The following is a 25,857-nucleotide window of genomic DNA, read 5'->3' on the forward strand; positions in this document are numbered from 1 at the left end:
CTCACTGTCAACAGTCCAACTGTTATTGGAATGTTCCTAATGAAACAGTCTTTTGAAAATGGGGTTTCTGCACATAGACATTGGTTCCAAAGACTGCAAGGATTGTGGAAAGAATAAGGACTTATTTCTGTGAACTGCTTAGCTGCACACAACAGGAAAAGTGGACCGACTACAGAAACAAATAGTAATACTGTAGACAACTGCCGTTGAAAGATACTGATGCAATTACATGTATTTTCATGGAATACTGACAAATTCAATAAAAGAAACACAGGAATTCATAATTTAAATATTTATTTTCAAGACCAAACCAAAATGAATTTTGTAACGATTGAAGCAAAGACTATCCAATATATACATTTGACAGCTTCCTGTAAAGCTAAGTCAACAGTTTATTTTATAAAGTTCAGATACAGAAATATAAAAAAAATCTTGTTTTCCATCTGCATGTCATTTATGAGGAAATACAAAAATATGCAATGATCAAATGCCTTATTGCCTTCACAAACTTGAAACACTCTGGCAAAATGTATTATTAATATTTAATGCATTCGATGATACATGACCACAATTAAATAGAGAATATCACTACAATTAAGTTTTAGGCACCATTGGATGTTTAGTTGGCATACTTCCTCCCTTCCAAAAGGGGCTCTGTCACCACCACACCAAAGATGGCACCCTTTTGTATGTGTCTGAGCTTGGCTGATAAAATTCAAGAAAATCTTTATTTGGGATTTGTTCAAAGAGACGTGACTCCACGTAGAGTCCTCAAGGACTCAGACCAATGTTTCAAACATTACACGTCCACAATACCGACATTGCCATTTCACTTGCGCACTTGTCAAGTATTTTTGGTAGAGGGAGAGCATAGTGTCTTTAAGACAGAAAAGTACCCCATCTCCCTTGAGATCTAGTCTAAGTAGGGAAATAACTAGCAAGCATATTTAGAAAAAGCTCCACCCCCGTCAAAGTGTGTGCAGTGCATATTTCCTTCAGAAGTGGATCTCCAAAGGCTCCAATGGGATTGCCCTTATAGAGCTAAGATCCCATAAGATAGATATGATTTGTATCTTTTGGAATGAGAGAGCATGATACATCTTTTGCGCAGCAAAGTCCTCCCATTTCCTGTACAATCTTTCCTAATGCCCAAACAAGCGACCCCTTTCCAATTATCACCGAACAGAAGTTTCCATTCTATGGACATTCACTGGTCTGAGCCTTTCCCCACCCACGGACTGCTCTCAGCAGAGGTATTGAACTCCTGTGGTTTGACTAGATATGCAGTTCTCCAAACAGCAGGTTTCTAAATGCTACAAGTGACATTATGAAGATGGTAAGCTAGACATCAGAAACAAGTGCAGTACACTGAACATCTAAAATATAGCTACTTCAACATTTTTAGTAGCAGTAAACTATCCTTAATATCCGACTTAAGTAGATGTCTTATGCTCAGCAGAAGATTGATGTTACATCCTTATATAAAAAAAAAGAAAAGAAAAAAAACTTAAAATATTACTAAACTAAAATACTATTGGCTACTATAACAGTAACACTCTCTGCTTTGGGCACCAGCTTGAGCCTACTTTTAAAAGGGGTTAAATAAAATAGCATAAACATATTTCAACAAATATACATTTAAAAAAAATCCTTTTTTGGTTATAAGATCAGTGAGTGTGCACAGCAGGAGTCCTCCCTCTTTCCCTGCATCCAATGGTCCTGGGGGAGCTGATCAGAGGAGAGGCATGGAGGATGATGGGAAAAGGAATGGGGGGATGATGGAAAAGGCATAGAGGCTGATGATGCACTCTGGAGGCGTGGTCCTCATCAAGCGTCTAAACCTGCCCTCCACATGCCACTAACTCACAGAAAATCTGATGGGAAAGTCCACAGGAAAAACACAGTTGAAGGCCACCTGATCCAAATTGTAACATGTAATCCACTTCTACCAACCACCCAGCCAATCTTCTAGTCTACATCACTACTTCTACCAACCACCCAGCCAATCCTCTAGTCTACATCACTACTTCTACCAACCACCCAGCCAATCCTCTAGTCTACATCACTACTTCTACCAACCACCCAGCCAATCCTCTAGTCTACGTCACTACTTCTACCAACCACCCAGCCAATCCTCTAGTCTACATCACTACTTCTACCAACCACCCAGCCAATCCTCTAGTCTACATCACTACTTCTACCAACCACCCAGCCAATCCTCTAGTCTACATCACTACTTCTACCAACCACCCAGCCAATCCTCTAGTCTACATCACTACTTCTACCAACCACCCAGCCAATCCTCTAGTCTACATCACTACTTCTACCAACCACCCAGCCAATCCTCTAGTCTACATCACTACATCACTACTTCTACCAACCACCCAGCCAATCCTCTAGTCTACATCACTACTTCTACCAACCACCCAGCCAATCCTCTAGTCTACATCACTACATCACTACTTCTACCAACCACCCAGCCAATCCTCTAGTCTACATCACTACATCACTACTTCTACCAACCACCCAGCCAATCCTCTAGTCTACATCACTACATCACTACTTCTACCAACCACCCAGCCAATCCTCTAGTCTACATCACTACATCACTACTTCTACCAACCACCCAGCCAATCCTCTAGTCTACATCACTACATCACTACTTCTACCAACCACCCAGCCAATCCTCTAGTCTACATCACTACCTCTAGTTCCCCCACCTCCCCTCGTACTCCCCTGCTGTCCCCGAACTCACCTCTGGAACTTGTCGATGATCCGGTTGACCATCTTGTCTGTGACTCCAGGGCAGATGTCCTCAGCCAGGTGGAGGCTTTTCTCCAGCTCCTCTATCACTCCCTTTATCTCTCCATCCCTGCGCTGCAGCTTCAGCTAAGAGCGGTGGAAATGGATAGACAGAAAGACAAAACAATATAGATTACTTAACTACTTTTTACAACTGTTATAAAAAAGTGCTGATGTAGAGTCCCTACCTCAGTGAATACCGGGGCGATCAGTGTGGTCAAGCTGGCAGACTTCTTCAGGAGGTCTTGGTCCTGTCATCAAATGGAGAGCAGAGGAGAACATTAGACACAACTGTTTGTATTAGCCCACTAATCACACAACTAACATTGTAGTTACATTCTCTTCCTGGTCCTCCCACTCAGGCCAACTCACCATTCCATTGGACACCTTAGGGTCTTTCTTCTTGCGAACAGTAGTAAAGGACCAGCCTGGCTGGGATGAGTCATTCTCCTTGTTGCTGGACTCCCTGGAGTCAGACAACAGATAGGATTATCCACAGGTTTAATGTTACTGTAGTTCAGACAGGGTCTCAGATCTTTACCAACTGTCAGTAAGGGGTACAATGTTCAGAGCCTTCACTACTCACGAGTCAGAGTCGTCAGAGCTGGAGTCTCCGTCACTGTGTCCCTCAGCCTTCCAGCGTTTCAACCGGTCTATCAGCTCAGTGAGGAAGGACGTCTTCTTGGCATTCTTCACTATGAACTTGTGCTTCAGAAGCTCCTTAGCTGTTGGCCTCTATAAAAGGGGGAAATTGGCCCACAATTAAAGGCAGGCTAACCAACAACGACTATATGGACTACCATTAAATAATGCAAGATAGTCAAGTAATGGAACGAGAAATAAAGACAAAGTCCTCAGGCATTGTACTTACAAATGAAGGGTCTTTGTTGAGGCAGGAGTCTATAAACTCTTTGAAGGTCTTGGAGAAGTCTCCGCTGAGGGTGGGTGGGGTGTTCTTTGGTATGAGGAACAGGACCCGCATGGGGTGCATGTCTGAGTTGGGAGGCTCACCCTTGGCCAGCTCAATGGCAGTGATGCCCAGAGACCAGATATCAGCCTGGAGGAGGGTGAGTGTGTGTTAGGGAGGGACTGGGATTATGTGAAGTAAGTTTGTGGGATTTGACAGCATGTTTATGTCATAAAAAGAGGAAAAGCCTTCAACTCAAGTGCCCTCCACTAAACACAGAAGAGAACAGAAAGCTGGTAACCTTGGAGTCGTAGGCAGACTGTTGGATAACCTCAGGGGCCATCCAGAAGGGCGTGCCCACGAACGTCTCCCGTTTGATCTGGGTGTCTGTCAGCTGGCCCGCCACGCCAAAGTCTGCCAGCTTCACTTCGCCACACTCTGACAGGAGCACGTTGGCCGCTGCCAAACCAAACACACAACCATGATGACAACATCAATGAGTGAAATCAATACATGACACACTACTGGCACAAGAGCTAGACTACCTGATATATAAACCCTGTAATACTGCTGCTCGTCTCTGACTACCTGATATATTAACCCTGTAATACTGCAACTCGTCTCTGACTACCTGATATATAAACCCTGTAATACTGCAGCTCGTCTCTGACTACCTGATATATTAACCCTGTAATACTGCAGCTCGTCTCTGACTACCTGATATATAAACCCTGTAATACTGCAGCTCGTCTCTGACTACCTGATATATTAACCCTGTAATACTGCAGCTCGTCTCTGACTACCTGATATATTAACCCTGTAATACTGCAGCTCGTCTCTGACTACCTGATATATTAACCCTGTAATACTGCTGCTCGTCTCTGACTACCTGATATATTAACCCTGTAATACTGCAGCTCGTCTCTGACTACCTGATATATAAACCCTGTAATACTGCAGCTCGTCTCTGACTACCTGATATATTAACCCTGTAATACTGCAGCTCGTCTCTGACTACCTGATATATTAACCCTGTAATACCGCAGCTCGTCTCTGACTACCTGATATATTAACCCTGTAATACTGCAGCTCGTCTCTGACTACCTGATATATTAACCCTGTAATACTGCAGCTCGTCTCTGACTACCTGATATATAAACCCTGTAATACTGCAGCTCGTCTCTGACTACCTGATATATTAACCCTGTAATACTGCAGCTCGTCTCTGACTACCTGATATATTAACCCTGTAATACTGCAGCTCGTCTCTGACTACCTGATATATTAACCCTGTAATACTGCAGCTCGTCTCTGACTACCTGATATATTAACCCTGTAATACTGCAACTCGTCTCTGACTACCTGATATATTAACCCTGTAATACTGCAGCTCGTCTCTGACTACCTGATATATTAACCCTGTAATACTGCAGCTCGCCTCTGACTACCTGATATATTAACCCTGTAATACTGCAGCTCGTCTCTGACTACCTGATATATTAACCCTGTAATACTGCAGCTCGTCTCTGACTACCTGATATATTAACCCTGTAATACTGCAGCTCGTCTCTGACTACCTGATATATTAACCCTGTAATACTGCAGCTCGTCTCCTGACTACCTGATATATTAACCCTGTAATACTGCAGCTCGCCCTCTGACTACCTGATATATTAACCCTGTAATACTGCAGCTCGTCCCTGACTACCTGATATATTAACCCTGTAATACTGCAGCTCGTCTCTGACTACCTGATATATTAACCCTGTAATACTGCAGCTCGTCTCTGACTACCTGATATATTAACCCTGTAATACTGCAGCTCGTCTCTGTGAAAGATATTCTACACACACCTTTGATGTCCCTGTGAATCTTCCTCTCGGAGTGGAGGTAGTCCAGGCCCTTCAAGATCTCCTTCAACATGGTCGCAATCTGAAACTCATCAAATGGCCCTGCTCGCAGCTAGACACAAGACATATACAGTGAACACACATACGCAAACCCACCAACAGACATTGTAAGAAACATTCACATATCGTATTCTAACTCTTACCAGGTCCAGAGCTGAGCCACCACCAAGGTACTCCATAATGATCCATAGCTTACTGCCCTGTACACAGATAGATAGAAAAGAGGGAACCATTAGAAATGATTTTAGGCCGAGGCTGTGGAGCCGTAGGTAACCACCCCCGGAAAGATCTGTATCATGTTCTGCACGTGTTTCTTTACCTCTAGCCTTCTTAAGTACACGTTTTTGTGGTCACCCACCCTTCATATTTCTCACTGTCAATCATTCATTATCATTCTTAAAGTTTTACCGGTGAAATGTCCATGCAGCATCTGCATGCCAACCATTTGATCCCAATCAGTTTCATGGGGATATGCATTTAAATCTTCTTAGTTAAGCCCATATCTTTACTAGAGGAGCGCGCTGTTCAGTTGTGGCCACATGAGAGAAAAATAAGACCATTTGCGGTGGTGTTTTTAGTCTTACAGTAACGTTATACTATGCTATTATATTTGGTTCTCTTATGTACAATACTATCGTTATATGATCTTGCAAACATTTGATTTAACTTTATTAAATGAGCACCATTCGCCAGAGTAGCCTGTTCTCTACGAGTAAAGCAGAGACTGTGTGTATAAGTAGAGAATTCCACACATGCGCAGAAGCTTCGGGACCTTCAGCTTCCGGGAATAGGGGTCCAGAAAAGTCAGATCCGCAGCCACTCCGATGATTTTAATTTAAACCTCATCTAGGAGCTACACATGGCTGTGAACATGTTTTCCATGCAGAATGTATTTTATGTGCAAATAGAAAGAACCTACTGTATGTGGCAACCTCACCAATGCCCTCTACCCAAGCCCAGATACACAAAGTCCCTGCCAAGTACCAATGTGTGAGGCCTGGGAGTTTTCCACTTCACTAACATATTGGATATCATCCAATAAGACTCCCAAACTGACCCATATATTCACACTATGCTCCAGACTGAGGCATGATGGAGAAGGTGGGCTGCAGAACAAGAGCATACTCAGAGCGAAAGATGGAAAAGCTGACATTCATCACGCCACACCGCTCTCAGCAAACATTTCAAGGCCCTGGCAAACCACAGGGGTGAGTCACAGCTCCCTCTCTTCTAGAAATACAGGTATTGTAACAAAGAGGGTTCTTCTGTTAAGTGACACTGTGTATTTCTATGGTACGGACAGAGCCGTTACCGTTTAAGGAACAGACATTAACACCTCCTTTTGAATTGTAGCTGTATACACTCACAACTTGAAACAAAGCTTTAGTAATGTAGTAATTTGATCGCTGAGAAATTAAGTTAATTGATTGCACCCAAATTGGCCATTTGAATTTTTAGGGTTCACATAATATTCAATAAATATAGTACCCAACATCTGATCTAAACCAAAATTCTTCCCACCAATGAGTAAGATATGAGGAATGCAATACAATGGTCTAAGCCACCCACCCCAACAACCAGTATACAGTATCAGTTCTCTATGACTGACAAGTAGTATGGAGTTGGGCTTGGAGTATTGCTTCTTTATCCTATGTAACGTATTCCCTGTGAATCTGGTGATTCCCCCCCCCCATATGATATTTGTGAGTCAATATGCTATTCTATATTGATTCTCAACAGGGAACCCATGTTTACTTCACAGAAAACAACAGTTTTTCTTAGGTTTTTGCCACAATAAATTAAATTGAAAGAGTAGACTAGACTCCCTCCTAGGGCTGTTACGATAACCGTATTACTGCCACACCGGCGGTCACGAGTCATGACAGCAGTCAAATTCCACGTGAAAGTTTAGTCACGGTAATTAGGCTTCTCCAAGCTCTGATGCTGCTGATGTAGCATTCAGGCCAAAATGTTCAATCTTGGTTTCATCAGACCAGAGAATCTTGTTTCTCAAGGTCAGAGTCCTTTAGGTGCCTTTTGGCAAACACCAAACCGGCTGTCATGTGCCTTTTACTGAGGGAGTGGCTTCCGTCTGGCCACTCTACCATAAAGGCCTGATTAGTGGAGTGCTGCAGAGATGGTTGTCCTTCTGGAAGGTTCTCCCATCGCCACAGTGGAACTCTGGAGCTCTGTCAGAGTGACCATCGGGTTCTTGGTCACCTCCCTGACCAAGGCCCTTCTCCCCCGATTGCTCAGTTTGGCCGGGCGGCCAGCTCTAGGAGGAGTCTTGGTGGTTCCAAACTTCTTCTATTTAAGAATGATGGAGGCCACTGTGTTCTTGGGGACCTTCAATGCTGCAGACATTATTTGGTACCCTTCCCCAGATCTGTGCCTCGAAGCAATCCTGTCTCGGAGCTCTACAGACAATTCCGTCAAACTGATGGCTTGGTTTTTGCTCTGACAGGCACGGTCAACTGTGGGACCTTATATAGACAGGTGTGTGCCTTTCCAAATCATGTCCAATCAATTGAATTTGACTCCAATCAAGTTGCAGAAACATCTCAAGGATGATCAATGGAAACAGGATGCACCTGAGCTCAATTTCGAGTCTCATAGCAAAGGGTCTGAATACTTATGTAAATAAGGCATTTCTGTATTTATTTTTTGCAAAAATGTCTAAAAAACAGTTTTCGCTTTGTCATTATGGGGTAGTGTGTGTAGATTGATGAGGGGGAAAAGGTATTTAATCCATTTTAGAATAAGGCTGTAACGTAACAAAATGTGGAAAAGGTCAAGGGGTCTGAATACTTTCCGAATGCACTGTATATTATCACTTGTGAATGATGCCCAGCTTGTGTGCGGTAAGGCAAGAAACAGTGCATGCCTTTTTTGCGACTTTTTCAAAATCAGAGTCCCACACCTAATGTAGCCTAGCCCATAGGCCTACAGTTGAAGTCGGAAGTTTACATACACCTTAGCCAAATACATTTAAACTCAGTTTTTCACAATTCCTGACATTTAATCCTAGTAAAAATTCCCTGTCTTAGGTCAGTTAGGATCACCACTTTATTTTAAGAACGTGAAATGTCAGAATAATAGTAGAGCGAATGATTTATTTCATCACATTCCCAGTGGGTCAGAAGTTTACATACACTCAATTAGTATTTGGTAGCATTGCCTTTAAAATTGTTTAACTTCGGTCAAACGTTTCAGGTAGCCTTCCACAAGCTTCCCACAATAAGCTGGGTGAATTTTGGCCCATTCCTCCTGACAGAGCTGGTGTAACTGAGTCAGGTTCGTTGGCCTCCTTGCTCGCACACGCTTTTTCAGTTCTGCTAACAAATGTTCTATAGGATTGAGGTCAGGGCTTTGTGATGTCCACTCCAATACCTTGACTTCGTTGTCCTTAAGCCATTTTGCCACAACTTTTGAAGTATGCTTGGGGTCATTGTCTATTTGGAAGACCCACTTGCGACCAAACTTGAACTTCATGACTGATTTCTTGAGATGTTGCTTCAATATATCCACATAATTTTCCTTCCTCATGATGCCATCTATTTTGTGAAGTGCACCAGTCCCTCATGCAGCAGAGCACCCCCACAGCATGATGCTGCCACCCCCGTGCTTCACGGTTGGGATGGTGTTCTTCGGCTTGCAAGCATCCCCCTTTTTCCTCCAAACATAACGATGGTCATTGTGGCCAAACAGTTCTATTTTTGTTTCATCAGACCAGAGGACATTTCTCCAGAAAGTACAATCTTTGTCCCCATGTGCAGTTACAAACCGTAGTCTGGCTTTTTTAAGGCGGTTTTGGAGCAGAGGCTTCTTCCTTGCTGAGCGGCCTTTCAGGTTATGTCGATATAGGACTCGTTTTACTGTGGATATAGATACTTTTCTACCTGTTTCCTCCAGCATCTTCACAAGGTCCTTTGCTGTTGTTCTGGGATTGATTTGCACTTTTCGCACCAAAGTACGTTCATCTCTAGGAGACAGAACGCATCCCCTTCCTGAGCGGTATGACGGCTGCGTGGTCCCATGGTGTTTATACTTGCGTACTATTGTTTGTACAGATGAACGTGGTACCTTCAGGCGTTTGAAAATTGCTCCCAAGGATGAACCAGACTTGTGGAGGTCTACATTTTTTTTTCCTGAGGTCTTGGTTGTTTCTTTTGATTTTCCCATGATGTCAAGCAAAGAGGCACTGAGTTTGAACGTAGGCCTTGAAATACATCCACAGGTACACCTCCAATTGACTCAAATTATGTAAATTAGCTTATCAGAAGCTTCTAAAGCCATGACATCATTTTCTGGAATTTTCCAAGCTGTTTAAAGGCACAGTCAACTTAGTGTATGGAAACATCTGACCCTCGAATTGTGATACAGTGAATTATAAGTGAAATAATCTGTCTGTAAACAATTGTTGGAAAAATTACAAAGTAGATGTCCTAACCGACTTGCCAAAACTATAGTTTGTTAACAAGAAATGTGTGGAGTGGTTGAAAAACTAGTTTTAATGACTCCAACCTAAGTGTATTTAAACTTCCGACTTCAACTGTATATACTTTGATGAGGTTTGTATCACAACTAAAGTGGCCAAATTACTTCTTAAAATTAAGCACATTAATCTGCTTTACAACAGATGTAGAGCCTAACTGGCAGACATATGCAGCGCGTGAGTTTCAGTTTGGGGAAGATCATTTTCACCATAATAAATGCACCTTTATTATGAACTTCATTACATGCATAATCGCATTTGCGGTCACTTTTGAGAATGCTGTTTTCCCGCTAATGGAATATTCGCGCTTATAGCCTACTGCCGTGTGTATTGCTGCGCTTATAATAATGTGAAGAAATAGCCTAATAGTTTATCAACATTTTAAGCAAAACGTTCTGATTTGTTGCGTCAGCCTCATTGCTTAAAAAATGTTTTTTGATGCTAGTGGTTGTATTAATTTGGGATGTATCGCATCCCACAACTGTCCCAGACTATGTTTGGAATATTTATTTCTTGCACAGAATAGGTCAACTTTTGTACTATGGGGGATTGTATATGGACATAGGCTAGGTTTTTGCTGTTCGTTAGCCCTACTCATCTTGTTGGCTGACGAAAAGTAAAATGTGGACAGTTCTTCCCATATCTTAAATATGCGCCACGGAATTGGATAAGGACACGCACAGTTGCGTTCCCGATGTCTCTGTGAGAAAGACCCGATCACGTGACAGAGAGCCATGTGAGTGAGAGGTGCTTCGGAGCACACAGCCGGGGGAAGGGCATGGATTTTATTAGGGGGCATTACGGCTACACAAATGGGATGCCGCCGGGAATTTTGAGGCATTAGCAAGTGCTTGTCAAATTGTGAATGAGAGACTGATGAAGTGTGTACAACCGGCGCAAAAAACAAAGCAGAGCTCATGCCTTTCATACGACTTTTTTCAAATCATCATTAGTCGCATCATGCAGCCTTAGAATGTATTAAAAATCTAAACATATAGCCCAACATTTGTATCACAACTAAAGTTACATAAATAACTCTAAATTAAGCATATAGGAGTACCTGTTTCTTTGTTAAACGCTCAACACAGAATAGCTACATGTGCACACTCCCTCAAATTGTTTGGAGAAAATAGCATTTCTATTTTATTCAGCTATGTTCAATTGTATTCTTCATACTATAAAATAATGCCATGGAATTCTAAGCAAATCTTGTCTGTTAAATAATCTACTGTAGCCCACAGCCATATGGCATAGCCAGATCAGGGCCTAACATAAGGACAACTCAGAGTATGCTATTCTGTTCTTCTGAAATAGACTACATTTTCTTCATATCATGTTTCTTTAGCCCTGTCTAAAATAAATAATGGATTTATTGTGATGGTGTAGGCTATATTACATGGATTTATTACATGGATTTAATTGTAGATGTTCCAAAGGTCTGCATCAGTGGCTTGTAGGCTATGCGTGGAAGCCAGGAGATGCTAAATGTGTTTATGTTAATTAACGGTCAATTACCGTGAGACCGGCAGTTTTTTGCTTGACAATCACCAGCTGACAAAATGTCATGACCGCCACAGCCCTACTCCCTCCCCCTGAAATGTTGTGCTACAATATGCTATTCTATATTGATTCTCAACAGGGAATCCATGTTTACTTGACAGAACACAACCTTTTTTTCTTATGTTTTTGCCACAAAGTATATTTAAAGAGTAGACTAGACTCCTTTTTCTGAGTAGATTACTAATCTACTGCCTTCCCTCAAAGTCCCACTCACAGTGATTGATTGACAGGTCTGAAACCCTACCAACTCTGTGACTAAAACATCCTGCCCCCTCCCCTGACAATCCCACCCACATTGATTGATAGGCCAAACTGTTAAAGGGATAGTTCACCCAAATTACAAAATGACATTGGTTTCCTTACCCTAAGTGTCCACAGCAGCAGAGCAAATAAAATACATAATTTGAAGAACAAACATCATTGTGGCAATTCATATCTTGAGGTAAAACTGTAAATATGACTTTAATCTCAAGAGAAGACAGGTTAAATGTAAAACAAAAGGTTTAATATTCTCTTACTTAGAAGATAGTCCTGATCATATAGGCCTAGGCCCACACGATATCCAAAACAACTAACACACTGAATTCATACATTTTCAGTCATTTTAATTGTAAAGTCATGTTTTCTACTCAATACCACAACTAATTTTACCAATCTAGGATGTAAAGTCATTAAAGTATTCAATAATTTAGCTGTGTATTTCGGCTATTTTTTGGCTGGATACTCCATATACTTACAGAAAACACATAGGATAAAAAAGTAATACTCCAAGCCACAGCTCCATACTACTTGTCAGACAAAGAACTGATACTTTATACTGGTTGTTGTGGTGGGATTGGCATGGGGTGTTGGGGGTCTGTGGGTGGCTTTTGATCATTTTATTGGATTCATCATGTCTTACTCATTGTTAGGAAAAATTATGATCCAAATCGGATGTAAGGTACTATATTTAGAAATGGCCAATTTGGGTGCAATCTATTTGCTTAATTTCTCAGATTATATTTCAACCAAATCTTTCAGGAATGCTCATCTTGTTTCTAACTACAGAAACGATTTCAGAACAATCTGAGATGGTGGGTGTCAATCCTCTTTCTTGTGCTTTTTGAGGTGGAACGACTGCAGTGTGTGTTACCTTGAGGTAGGAGCCGTAGTACTTGGTTACATAGGGGCTGTCACACTGGCTGAGCACGGTGATCTCCTGCTGGATGTCCTCGATCTCATCCTCAGCCTCCTCCAGGTCAATGGTCTTGATGGCCACCACATTCTGGGTGCGGTTGTCTATGCCCTTGAACACCTCGCCGAAGGAGCCCTTCCCAATACGCTCCAGCTTGGTGAACAGCTCCTCAGGGTCCGTCCGGCTGTTCTGCAGGTTCAGAGACAGAGACATAGCAGTTATGTGGCTAAAACAACATCCCTTACCCCAGGACACTACAACAGGTGACGATCCAGGAAAATAAAAAAAGAAGGAGCACTGTTTCAGCAGAGACCTGATCATTTATTCACGAGACCTACAAAAGAGATTTACGTTTCGGCGTAATCTCCTTCATAACAGCCTTATTTTATGTGGCTAGTTTATACTGTTGAATGAGTTGAAAACAGGAAGTTGCCATTTCTTTCATTAACGTTGAACGGTGTGGCTGCATAGTTTATTGATTGGCCGGCTATATAAAACTGATGATCAACTGTTTTATAAAAGATTAGCCTACCCAATTTGAAAAATCCATATAGCCTAATCTGCACTGTTGCTGCAATGTAGTCTATCCCTAGATAACCACAAGCATGTTTGCAAAGAGAGCCTGTTGGATGCAAATAAATTAATCAAAGGTGAAGGGTGTAGCCTTGAGAACACTTGGAAGTAGATGTGTTTTGACCTGACACAGGGCAAATGAGGTTCCACAGACAGACTTATGCCCTAGTGCATTGATCAGTGTTTCCGCTATATTAATTTAGCAGCGGTAGCCCGCTGCTGCTAAATCATGGCCTCCAATCCAAAAAAACAAAGTATGTAGAAAAGATAATGGAGCTATATATTTCTTAAATAAGAATCTTTGAGAACTAACAACTACCTAAATAAAAACTAGACAGTCAGGGAGAATCTAAACTTTAAAAAAAAATGTAATGGCATGGGGCCCCCATTGATATGGTTATAATGTTTGAGTCACTCAGATGGCATAAGATCACAGCATAAATCATGGAAGAATTTGTAGAATTACAGGAAATTAGCTTTAAAACAGCTAACTGGTAACCACCGCTGCTGAAAGAAATACTAGGGTAAACACTGATTTATTATTCTGTACAGAGAGTGGTGGAAGTCAGTGGCACTAGCCTTGATCTCTCCCTGCCCTGACTATTAATAGCCCTGTCAGGCAGGTTGGCACAGAGGAAGGAATAGATGACTTCCTTGTCTTTGGTCACCTTTGGGCGTGTGGTGCTCCAGTGTGACAGGACTGCCTAGAATGGCAGCAGCTTTAGTGTCTGGGCAGAGCCTGGCTCATGGCGTCAGAGGGCCAGAGCAGCTATAGGAGGCTGTATCCTGCCCCATGTCTCACGCATCTAGACCATTCTGCCTCATATAAAGCTGTGAGCACTAGGCTAATCTGGAGACTGCCCAGGCCAGGACCTTAATCAGTTTGTTACCACATCCATGGCAGAACATGTTTGGCTAGAAATAACTTCAGTCAGCAGAATTTCCTGGGAGGAAGCTAGCTATCTAAATTCATTAGACCTATTCTGATTCAAAACTAAAGGCTGAAGAGAATTGGCCTCTATGCATATTGTGGAGAGAATATGCAGGCAGCATGCTCAACATTTAACATACACACGTCATGTGCATGGACCGTTTCCAATTTCCCTGCACTGTTGACAACTAACCTAGCTCAGACTCAGGTGTTACCCACAGCAAACAAGAGTGAAGAAAAGAGTAAGGAATACTTCCTCTCAGGCCACACCCTCTTCAAGCTGACAGAACAACACTTGAACGTGGCCAATGCTACTGGTTATTGTTGGCAGTATCATACCAGTCTCACAAAACAGTAAGGCTTGCCGCCTGATTTAGCATCAGACTTTGGACTCCAGGTAGGTCTAATGCCTATACGAGAAAACAACAGATGAAATCATAAGGGAGTTACTGATCTCCCTGGAGAGAGACAGGTGGATATCCTGCAGTTAGGAATTAATTTGCCAGAAGCAGGGTGAACAAACGTCATAAAGCCCCAGGGAAATTCCTAATATCAACCACCTCTTATCAATGCAGCCTTCCTGCTGTCGCACAAGGCAGCTGGAATACTGGAGTTCTGCAAAGTAGCCTTAATGCCCATGTTTTGTAATGAGCATTCTAGAATATGGCAGGGAGAGAATCATCTGCAGAAAGGACAATGAGCTACTGCCTCAGACTCAATGAGAGAATGTTAATATTTGTCACAATTGACTTTCCTTGCCTTATATGTCACATTTCAGACGTGTTAGACAGTGTGGCTAAACTGAAACAGAAAACACCTTAAGGTCTAAACCACTAATGAATAAGTTGGTGTACAAAATATAACTGAAAAAGCATGGAAGCTTTCAACATCTCACTTTGGTAAAGTAATTTCATAGTTCCACCCACAACTGTTCTCATGGAGCAATCTTCCCTCTGATGTTCAAATCATCAATGACAGAGATGAGCCCTAATGATGTAACGTTATTGCACTGAAAGGTTCTCAGCCATGTCAGATTACAGACTGTAAATGGAGAGCAGCAGTTGTAGCTAGTGGCTTAGGCCTATTTCATGTCCCAAATCTAGTGAACGGTGACCATATGGCAGCCTAAACAATGTATAATTTGCCAAGGCAAGGGATACACAAGAGAGACTTTCAGTAGACCAAAGGCAAACACCTGTGCCTTTCTATATACACACACAGTGCATTCGGAAAGTATTCAGACCCCTTGACTTCTTCCACATTTTGTTACATTACAGCCTTATTCTAAAATGGATTTAAAAAATAAGAATCTCATCAATCTACACAAAATATCCTATAATGCAAAGTGAAAACTGGTTTAGACATTTTTGGAAATGTATTAAAAATAAACAGAAATACCTCATTTACATAAGTATTCAGACCCTTTGCTAGGAGACTCGAAATTGAGATCAGGTGCATCCTGTTTCAATTGATCATCCTTGAGATGCTTCTACAACTTTATTGTAGTCCACCTGTGGTAAATTAAATTGATTGGACATGATTTGGAAAGGAACACACCTGTCTATATAAAAAGGTCCCACAGTTGGCAGTGCATGTCAGAGCAGAAACCAAGCCATGAGGTCAAAGGAATTGTCCGTAGAGCTCAGAGACAGGATTGTGTCGAGGCACAGATCTGGGGAAGGGTACAAAAACATTTATGCAGCATTGAAGGTCCCCAAGAACACAGTGGCCTCCATCATTCTTAAATGGAAGAAGTTTAGAACCACCAAGACTATTCCTAGAGCCGCCCGGCCAAACTGAGCAATCGGGGGAGAAGGGCCTTGGTCAGGGAGGTGACCAAGAACCCTATTGTCACTCTGACAGAGCTCCAGAGTTCCTCTGTGGAGATGGGAGAACCTTCCAGATGGACAACCATCTCTGCAGCACTCCACCAATCGGGCCTATACGGTAGAGTGGCCAGACGGAAGCCACTCCCTCAGTAAAAGGCACATGATAGCCCACTTGGACTTTGCCAAAAGGCACCTAAAGGACTCTCAGACCATGAGAAACACGATTCTCTGGTCTGATGAAACCAAGATTGAACTCTTTGGCCTGAATGCCAAGCGTCCCATCTGGAGAAAACCTGGCACCAACCCTACGGTGAAGCATGGTGGTGGCAGCATCATGCTGTGGGGATGTTTTACAGCGTCAGGGACTGGTAGAGTAGTCAGGATTGAGGGAAAGTTGAACAGAGCAAAGTACAGAGAGATCCTTGATGAAAACCTGCTCCAGAGCGCTCAGGACTTCAGACTGGGGAGAAGGGTCACCTTCCAACAGGACAACGACCCTAAGCAAACAGCCAAGACAACGCAGGAGTGGCTTCGGGACAAGTCTCTGAATGTCCTTGAGTGGCCCAGCCAGAGCCGGGACTTGAACCTGATTGAACATCTCTGAAGAGACCTGAAAATAGCTGTGCAGCGACGCTCCCCATCCAACCTGACAGAGCTTAAGAGGATCTGCAGAGAAGGATGGGAGAAACTCCCCAAATACAGGTGTGCCAAGCTTGTAGCATCATACCCAAGAAGACTCAAGGCTGTAATCACTGCCAAAGGTGCTTCAACAAAGTACTGAGTAAAGGGTCTGAATACCTATGTAAATGTTATATTTCCGTTTTTTATTTATAATAAAATTGCTACAATTTCTAAAAACCTGTTTTTGCTTTGTCATTATGGGTTATTGTGTGTAGATTGATGAGGGGGAAAAACTATTTAATCGATTTTAGAATAAGGCTGTAAAGTAAAAAATGTGGAAAAAGTCAAAGGGTCTGAATACTTTCTGAATGCTAACTGCCAAAATAAAGGAAACACCAACATAAAGTGTCTTAAAGACATGCTCCTGAACCTGGCAACTACTAAGTATTTTTAAAACCTCCCGCTTTGGGCTGGATGTGTCAATGTGTAGTTCATACATGCATAATCTATGAGCAGAATTACTGTCTTATCTAAAATTAGCCATTTTCCCTAGATTTTCCCCCACGTGGGCCAGACCCCTAGCAATTTGAATTCTAGCCAATGAGCTTCAGCCCCTCGCCATTTGAGTGACACCTAGCAAGATGCACACAGCAGAGTGAGAGCAATGACATGTGATGTAGTACGCAACTTTCTGGGACCACTTTTGGCTCATGAGCACTACTGGCTAAAAAGTTTACAAAAGTACAGATGCTCTTTAAATAGGGCTTTGGAAATCTCTTTAATAGGGTGAGCCAGAACAGCTTCAATGCACTTTGGCATAGATTCTACAAGTGTCTGGAACTCTATTGGTTGGATGCGACACCATTCTTCCATGAGAAATTCCATCATTTGGTGTTTTGTTGATGGTGGTGGAAAACACTGTCTCAGGCGCCGCTCCAAAATCTCCCATAATTGTTCAATTGGGTTGAGATCCGGGGACTGAGACGGCCATGGCATATGGTTTACATCGTTTTCATGCTCATCAAACCATTCAGTGACAACTCGTGCCCTGTGGATGGGGGCTTTGTCATCCTATGGGGGCATACCCATGGGGAGGCTTTTCTCTGCAACTTCACTATTACACTGTTATTACCAGTAGCATTTCATTATTATTATTCAAGTTATTATCTCTAAATATTAGTCTAGTATACAAATTAAGAAATGTCAGATTGGAGAGAAATTCTGAAAAAAATACAGATTGCGATTTTGACGCACTAAACCATTCACACCAAGTCTGACGAGTTTTTCCCTCCACTTTTCCGATCTATTCGCATTACGTCACCAACGCTGCTGTGGTCATTCTCTGTGGCAATATGTTGTTCCAAGTGGCTAGAGGACGCAGTAATGAGAGAAAAATCATATATTACTGGAAAAAATAATACGCTACTTAAAATATTAGAATATAGGTTATGCATCTTATAGGATAAATCATGAAGAGCTTGGCTACGTTTCATTCAGTTGCACCCCATTTAATAAGATAAGAAACGCAAAACTGGCACCTGTCGTCATTCCTCACACATATGCTGATCCTGCAACAAGAAACCGTTTTTTTTCTCTCTCTCTGATTAAAGAGAAGAAGTCCAGACAGGCTAGGCCTATTTTAGGAAACTGTATGAATGGACATAGCGAACTCCTACACGGACCCATCCATCAAAGCCGCCTGCAGCGCATCTCACTCAGACGCATCGGCAAATCACATTTGCCCTTTCCCAAAAACGTATTAAAAACCTTGCCTTCAAATCCATTCTGTAGAATATCAAATAAATTATAGGATAATGCTAAATCAATGTAGCCTATCATAGACATTTACGAGAATCAGTGGTGGAAAAAGTACCCAATTGTCATACTTGAGTAAAAGTATACAGTGCATTCCGAAAGTATTCAGACCCCTTGAAATTTCCACATTTTGTTACGTTACAGCCTTATTCTAAAATTGATTCAATTGTCGTCCCCCCCACCCCTCAATCTACACACAACACCCCATAATGACAAAGCAAAAACTGTATTTTTTTGTGTGCAAATGTATTAAAAATAAACAACTGAAATATAACATCTACATAAGTATTCAGACCCTTTACTCAGTACTTTGTTGAAGCACCTTTGGCAGCGATTACAGCCTTGAGTCTTCTTGGGTATGACACTACAAGCTTGGTACACCTGTATTTGGGGAGTTTCTCCCATTCTTCTCTGCAGATCCTCTCAAGCTCTGTCAGGTTGGATGGGGAGTGTCGCTGCACAGCTATTTTCAGGTCTCTCCAGAGATGTTTGATGGGGTTCAAGTCCGGGCTCTGGCTGGGCCACTCAAGGACATTTAGAGACTTGTCCCGAAGCCACTCCTGCGCTGTCTTGGCTGTGTGCTTAGGGTCATTGTCCTGTTGGAAGGTGAACCTTCGCCCCAGTCTGAGGTCCTGAGCGCTCTGGAGCAGGTTTTCATCAAGGATCTCTCTGTACTTTGCTCCATTCATCTTTCCCCTCGATACTAACTAATCTCCCAGTCCCCGCCTCTGAAAAACATCCCCACAGCATGATGCTGCCACCACCATGCTTAAACGTAGGGATGGTGCCAGGTTTCCTCCAGACATGACACTTGAGGTCAACCTTGGTCTATCAGAACAAAGAATCTTGTTTCTCATGGTCTGAGAGTCCTTTAGATGCCTTTTGGAAAACTCCAAGCGGGCTGTCATGTGCCTTTTACTGAGGAGTGGCTTCCTTCTGGCCACTCTACCATAAAGGCCTGATTGGTGGCGTGCTGCAGAGATGGTTGTCTATCTGGAAGGTTCTCCTATCTCCACAGAGGAACTCTGGAGCTCTGTCAGAGTGACCATCGGATTCTTGGTCACCTCCCTGACCAAGGCCCTTCTCCCCCAATTGCTCAGTTTGGCCGGGCGGCCAGCTCTAGGAACAGTCTTCGTGGTTCCAAACATCTTCCATTTAAGAATGATGGAGGACACTGTATTCTTGGGGACCTTCAATGCTGCAGAAATGTTTTGGTACCCTTCTGTGCCTCGACACAATCCTGTCTCGGAGCTCTACGGACAATTCCTTTGACCTCATTTTTTTATTTAAATAGGAAAGTCAGTTAAGAACAAATTCTTATTTACAATGACGGCCTACACCAGCCAAACCCGGACGACGCTGGGCCAAATGTGTGCTGCCCTATGGGACTCCCAATCACGGCCAGTTGTGATACAGCCTGGAATTGAACCAGGGGGTCTGTAGTGACGCCTCAAGCACTGAGATGCAGTGCCTTAGACCGCTGCGCCACTCGGGAGCCCGAGCTCATGGCTCATGCTCTGACATGCACTGTCAACTGTGGGACCTTATATAGACAGGTGTGTGCCTTTCTAAATCATGTCCAATCAATTGAATTTACCACAGGTGGACTCCAATCAAGTTATAGAAACATCTCAAGGATGATAAATGGAAACAGGATGCACCTGAGCTCAATTTCGAGTCTCATAGCAAAGGGTCTGAATACTTATGTAAATTAGTATTTCCATTTTTTTTATTTGTAATACATTTGGAAACAATTCTAAAAGCCTGTTTTCGCTTCGTCATTATGGGGTATTGTGTGTAGATGGATTAAAAATATAAGAATCTCATCTATTTTAGAATCAGGCTGTAATGTAACAAAATGTGGAAAAAGTCAAGGGGTCTGAATACTTTCCGAATGCACTGTAGATACTTGAGTAACTTTCTATTAAGGTAAAAGTCAAAGTATTTGGTTCTAATAAAAATCATTTCAAATTCCTTATATTAAGCAAAGCAGATGGCACCATTTTCTTGTTTTAAAATTACGGATAACCAGGGGCACACTCCAACACTCAGACATAATTTACAAACGATGCATTTGTGTTTAGTTAGTCCGCCAGTTCAGAGGCAGTAGGGATGACCACGTATTCTCTTGATAAGTGTGTGAATTGGACGATTTTCCTGTCCTGCTAAGCATAAAAAATGTAACGAGTACTTTTGGGTGTCAAGGAAAATGTAGGGAGTAAAAAGTAAAAAAAATTCTTTAAGAATGTAGTGAAGTAAAAGTAGGCAAAAATATGAATAGTAAAGTACAGATACCCCCAAAAACGACTTAAGTAGTACTTTAAAGTATTTCTACTTAAGTACTTTACGCCACTGACGAGGATATATAGAGACAGCTGTGACAGGCATGAAGATGAAATTGACACCTATTAGAAAATAGAAACACATGCACGCAACCTGTCCATAGCTTAATGATCATCGGTTAATCAATTTTAGTGAAGCAATGGGGGTGATGAATACATTTTCCCCCAACACACGTGTAAATATTGTACTATAAATTGGAAATGAACTGGAGGGGAAGTTTGAGTGGCGAGAGCGACGTGTAGCCTAGCTCTGGTGTGATATGATCACATTAGCTAAATTGATACCTTGCTGCACTGATGCATTGCTAACATAAAAAACTGGCAATAATTCACACAATGAACCCAGACCTGCCATTGGAGGCATGTCAGTGGCAATGTCCCAGATAACAAGTTATATTGTTCATCATCTTATTTTCGCATGTGCAATTTTACATCTAACTAATGTTTGGTGCAGTATTTCTCACGTGATACAATGTGAATGAAGAGTCATCTGTCATTGAATTACAAACACTTCATTGAAGAATCCCTACTCTCGACCAATCACCGACGAAGGGGAGTCGAATTCGGCTACCCCAACTTCGACAAGCCTCAAGAAAAAATGTTTTGCTTGAACCCTGCCGAACATCAAAATGAACACAAATGTCACAAAATGTCGACATAATGTATGCGAACTGTTTAGACTGGGGCGCATAGGTTATGGAGGCTTGCGCTACCGGTGCTGGTACATGTGCAGATCAAATACACCGCTGGACCACTGATTAAACTCTAGTTTAGCTACAGGTCCTAATAATTCTAAAGATTGCTCAGAAAACCAGGTGTTTTAATTGGCGTAAGCTTACTTTGATTTTGAGCTTAAACCGATTAAGATCAGCAGAGTAAAGTGTGTACATAAATATTGCCATACTCTGCCTAGTACTACCATAATCAGTTTAATATCTAATTATTAGTGTACATGTAGCTAAACATACTCATTGTCAGACATTTGTCATTCCTTCCTGTGAACTGCCGTTATATACCTGAGTGCTAATAAAGCTGGTTAGCTAACTGATTTGTGTCATGCCCTCCAAAAACGGTCTAGCAATCCACCAACTGGATACAAAACTAGCCTCTTAAGGATCAGACCCTTTTTTCAATTTTCGCCTAAAAATCGAACTGCCTGTAGCTTAGGACCTGAAGCAAGGATATGCATATTATTGATACCATTTCAAAAGGAAACACTTTGATGTTTGTTTTTCTTCATCATCATCTTTGAAATGCAAGAGAAAGGCCACAATATAATATTGCAGTTCAGGCGCAATTTAGATTTTGGCCACGAGATGGCAGCAGGGTTTGTGCAAAGTTTCAGATTGATCCAGTGAAGCATTGCAATACTGGACTATTTTGTATCAAGTTTGCCCAAATGTGCCGAATTGGTCAATTGATACATTTCCAAGTACATAACTATAGAGAACATACAAAAATGATATGGTAATACAAAATGGGGCTGCGCACAATTGGCCCAGCGTCGTCCAGTGTAGGGGAGGGAATGGCCGGCAGGGATGTAGCTCAGTTGGTAGAGCATGGCGTTTGCAACGCCAGGGTTGTGGGTTCGATTCTCACGGGGGGCCAGTATGAAATATAAAAAAATAAATGTATGCACTCACTAACTGTAAGTCGCTCTGGATAAGAGCGTCTGCTAAATGACTAAAATATAAAATGTAATGTAAGTTTACACACTCCCAGGAATGTCATACATGATCATTAGCTTATACACTAACTTTCACACATCTAGATGGCTGGGCGGGTGTGGAGCCAGAGACAGCAGGGGTTCAAACTGTAGAACCCAGTTACTACATTTGAATATAAAAATGGGATTTTATCAAACAAAACTATGCTACATTTTATTTCTGGGAACCTTAGGATTGTAAGTACATTATTTACCTTCAGAGGTAAATGTATCAAACCAGTTGAAGTGATACGTTTTTTGTTGTTGTGCATTCTCCTCAAACAACAGCATGGTATTTTTTCACTGTAATAGCTACTGTAAATTGGACAGTGCATTTAGATTAACAAGAATGTAAGCTTTCTGCCCATATAAGACATGTATATGTCCTGGAAAGTTTGTTGTTACTTACAACAGTCATGCTAATCACATTAGCTCAACCGTCCCGTATACGGGACACCGATCCCGTAGAGGCTAGCTAAGTTCGCGTCTGTAGTTACTTAGCTAACGTTAGTGTGTCACTTTACACCTAGCTAGCTAACTAACAACGCTTTGCAAGCTAGCTAACAAACGTTACACAACTAAATGCAAGAAAGCTATCTAAGTGGTTGTTGTTGAAAAAGTTGGGAGGCCTCCACTTACCTGCATCCCAGGCACTTGCACCGCAACCGGTGACTGGGCCATCTTCCGCATCCAAAGGAATAACAGAAAACCAACCAATGAACTAACGTTAATCGTTTTAGATAACTAGACTAACGAACTAACGTCAGGCAACCCAGTTTGCAGTTTATTATTCGCTAGTTAACGGTAGCAACCTCTTTTCCTTTGAAAAACGTAGCTAACTGCTAAAGTCGTCGTAGCTAGCTAACATTACACACCCAGCCTTAACGCTAGGCTAGCTACTTCAAAACAAAAGGCGACTGACTATTCCATGACATCGATCTTGATGTTTTTACATTAATTTATAGTTGTAAAACAATGTCTTAGCTGTTACGACAGGCTATTCATCTGTGGATTAAGCAAGTAAAAAATACACTACAAAAGTGCAAGCAGTCGACGACTTGTTGTCAGACCTACGTTGATGTGGCTGGCTGGCTTTATGCCGCGTTCATGTGCGAGTGGGAACTCGGAAATGTCCGACTTGCTAACTAGTTGTAGTTCTACACGTGCCGCGTTCAAACTGTTAGCAAGTCGAACATTTCTGAGTTTCCTAGATCCGACTAGCACATGAATGCAGCAAAAGTTATTAGCGCTCACCAGTTGGGAGGAGCCGAATACTGTACAGAGACACTCGCGTCACTGCTTTCTCTCCAATGGTGTGTGATTGCGGGCCGCAATTCGGGGCGTTCCTTCACGTGGGCATTCCTGCGTCTGCTGTGTACAGGGAGTCCTAGCTTAAAAATAGACCAAGTATAAAGTAAAGAAGGGTTCCTGCAGATAAAGAAATGCCCACATGCAGGAACGCCCCAAATTGCAGGCCGCAATTGCACCCTTCTGCTTTTGCCACCTTGCTCCAATATGGTGTAATTTCAATTCAGGGCGTTTCTTGATGTGGGCCGTGATATCAGGAAACGCCCACTGGTGCCTGCCATTGGTCAGGTCGTGCTGTTTTATCGAGGAGACTTCTCCATTTACAGTTTAAAAAGCACTCCTTTTAAAGGAATGCTTTAGATATACCTTGCATGTATGTCTGTGGATGGGGGGTATTGAAACTTTCTGAAGGCACTGTATGAGTGCAATATAATTGCTTAACTTACAGCACATTCTGAAAGTATTCAGACCCCTTCACTTTCTCCACATTTTGTTACATTTCAGCCACAGGAGATTGGTGGCACCTTAATTGGGGAGGACGGGAATAGGTGGAATGGCATCAAATACATCAAACACATGGTTTCCAAGCCGGTGACACTGTTACACTATGTAACCAACTGAAATGTTTTGCTATGGCCCTGGGTTGGTTTGGATTTGTTGCTGCTGTTAGTACACTGTTGTAGTCAGACATGAGTTAGCTAGTACCACTATATTTATTTGTACCCTAGACATGGGTTGCACATCAGAGGCTAATGTGACTGTTTAGTCTAAATTACACTAACTTATAGTGGCATAGAAATATGATGACAGTGCTAAAGTAGGCAAATACACTGAACAAAAATAAATGCAACATGCAACGATTTCAAAGATTTTACTGAGTTACAGTTCATATAACAAAATCAGTCAATTGAAATGAATTCATTAGGCCCTAATCTATGGATTTCACATGACTGGGAATACAGATATGCATCTGTCGGTCACAGATACACTACATGACCAAAAGTATGTGGACACTTGCTCGTCGAACATCTCATTCCAAAATCATGGGCATTAATATGGAGTTGGTCCCCCCTTTGCTGCTATAACAGCCTCCACTCTTCTGGGAAGGCTTTCCACTAGATGTTGGAACATTGCTGCGGGGACTTGCTTCCATTCAGCCACAAGAGCATTAGTGAGGTTGGGCACTGATGTTGGGCGATTAGGCCTGGCTTGCAGTCGACAGTGGTGTAAAGTACTTAAGTAAAAATGTTTTAAAGTACTACTTAAGTAGTTTTTTTTGGGTATCTGTACTTCACTAATTTATATTTGACAATTTTCACTTCACTACATTCCTAAAGAAAATAATGTACTTCTTACTCCATACATTTTCCCTGAAACCCAAAAGTACTCATTACATTTTGAATGCTTAGCAGGACAAGAAAATGGTCCAATTCACACACTTATCAAGAAAACATCCCTGCCCATCCCTACTACCTCTGATCTGGTGAACTCACTAAACACAAATGCTGCATTTGTAAATTATGTCTAAGTGCTGGAGTGTGCCCCTGGCAATCTGTAAATAAAATACAAAATAAAGAAAACGGTGCCGTCTAGTTTGCTTAATATAAAGGAATTTGAAATGATTTACACTTTTACTTTCGATACTTAAGTATATTTAAAACAAATACCTTTACTCAAGTAGTATTTTACTGGGTGACTCACTTTTACTTGAGTAATTTTCTGTTAAGGCATCTTTACTTTAACTCAAGTATGTAAATTGGGTATTTTTTCCACCACTGGCAGTCGGCATTCCAATTAATCCTAAAGGTGTTCGATGGGATTGAGGTCAGGGCTCTGTGCAGGCCAGTCAAGTTCTTCTACACCGATCTCGACAAACAATTTCTGT

General features: G+C 42.0%; 1 protein-coding gene across 2 annotated transcripts; it reads right to left on the bottom strand.

Annotated features, from left to right (window-relative positions):
* Nucleotides 1-277: 277 nt before the first annotated feature.
* LOC121579649 (serine/threonine-protein kinase 26-like) lies at nt 278-23,761 on the bottom strand. 2 transcript variants are annotated; one of them, XM_041894428.2, is made up of 11 exons: nt 23,304-23,761; nt 12,807-13,037; nt 5,763-5,819; nt 5,563-5,671; nt 4,011-4,168; nt 3,674-3,859; nt 3,389-3,537; nt 3,175-3,268; nt 2,991-3,053; nt 2,756-2,889; nt 278-1,874 (listed from the first exon to the last, which is right to left on the bottom strand). In XM_041894428.2, exons 1-11 carry the CDS (start codon nt 23,352-23,354, stop codon nt 1,859-1,861), a joined length of 1,248 nt encoding a protein of 415 aa, XP_041750362.1. In that variant the 5' UTR covers nt 23,355-23,761; the 3' UTR covers nt 278-1,858. The 2 variants fall into 2 exon arrangements, with proteins under 2 accessions (XP_041750362.1, XP_041750363.1); XM_041894429.2 differs by lacking the exon at nt 278-1,874 and having other exon boundaries at nt 2,752-2,889.
* Between the last annotated feature and the right edge of the window lie 2,096 nt (nt 23,762-25,857).

This window comes from Coregonus clupeaformis, chromosome 13 (assembly GCF_020615455.1).
Source record: "Coregonus clupeaformis isolate EN_2021a chromosome 13, ASM2061545v1, whole genome shotgun sequence".
In the NCBI taxonomy this organism is placed as follows: Eukaryota; Metazoa; Chordata; class Actinopteri; order Salmoniformes; family Salmonidae; genus Coregonus; species Coregonus clupeaformis.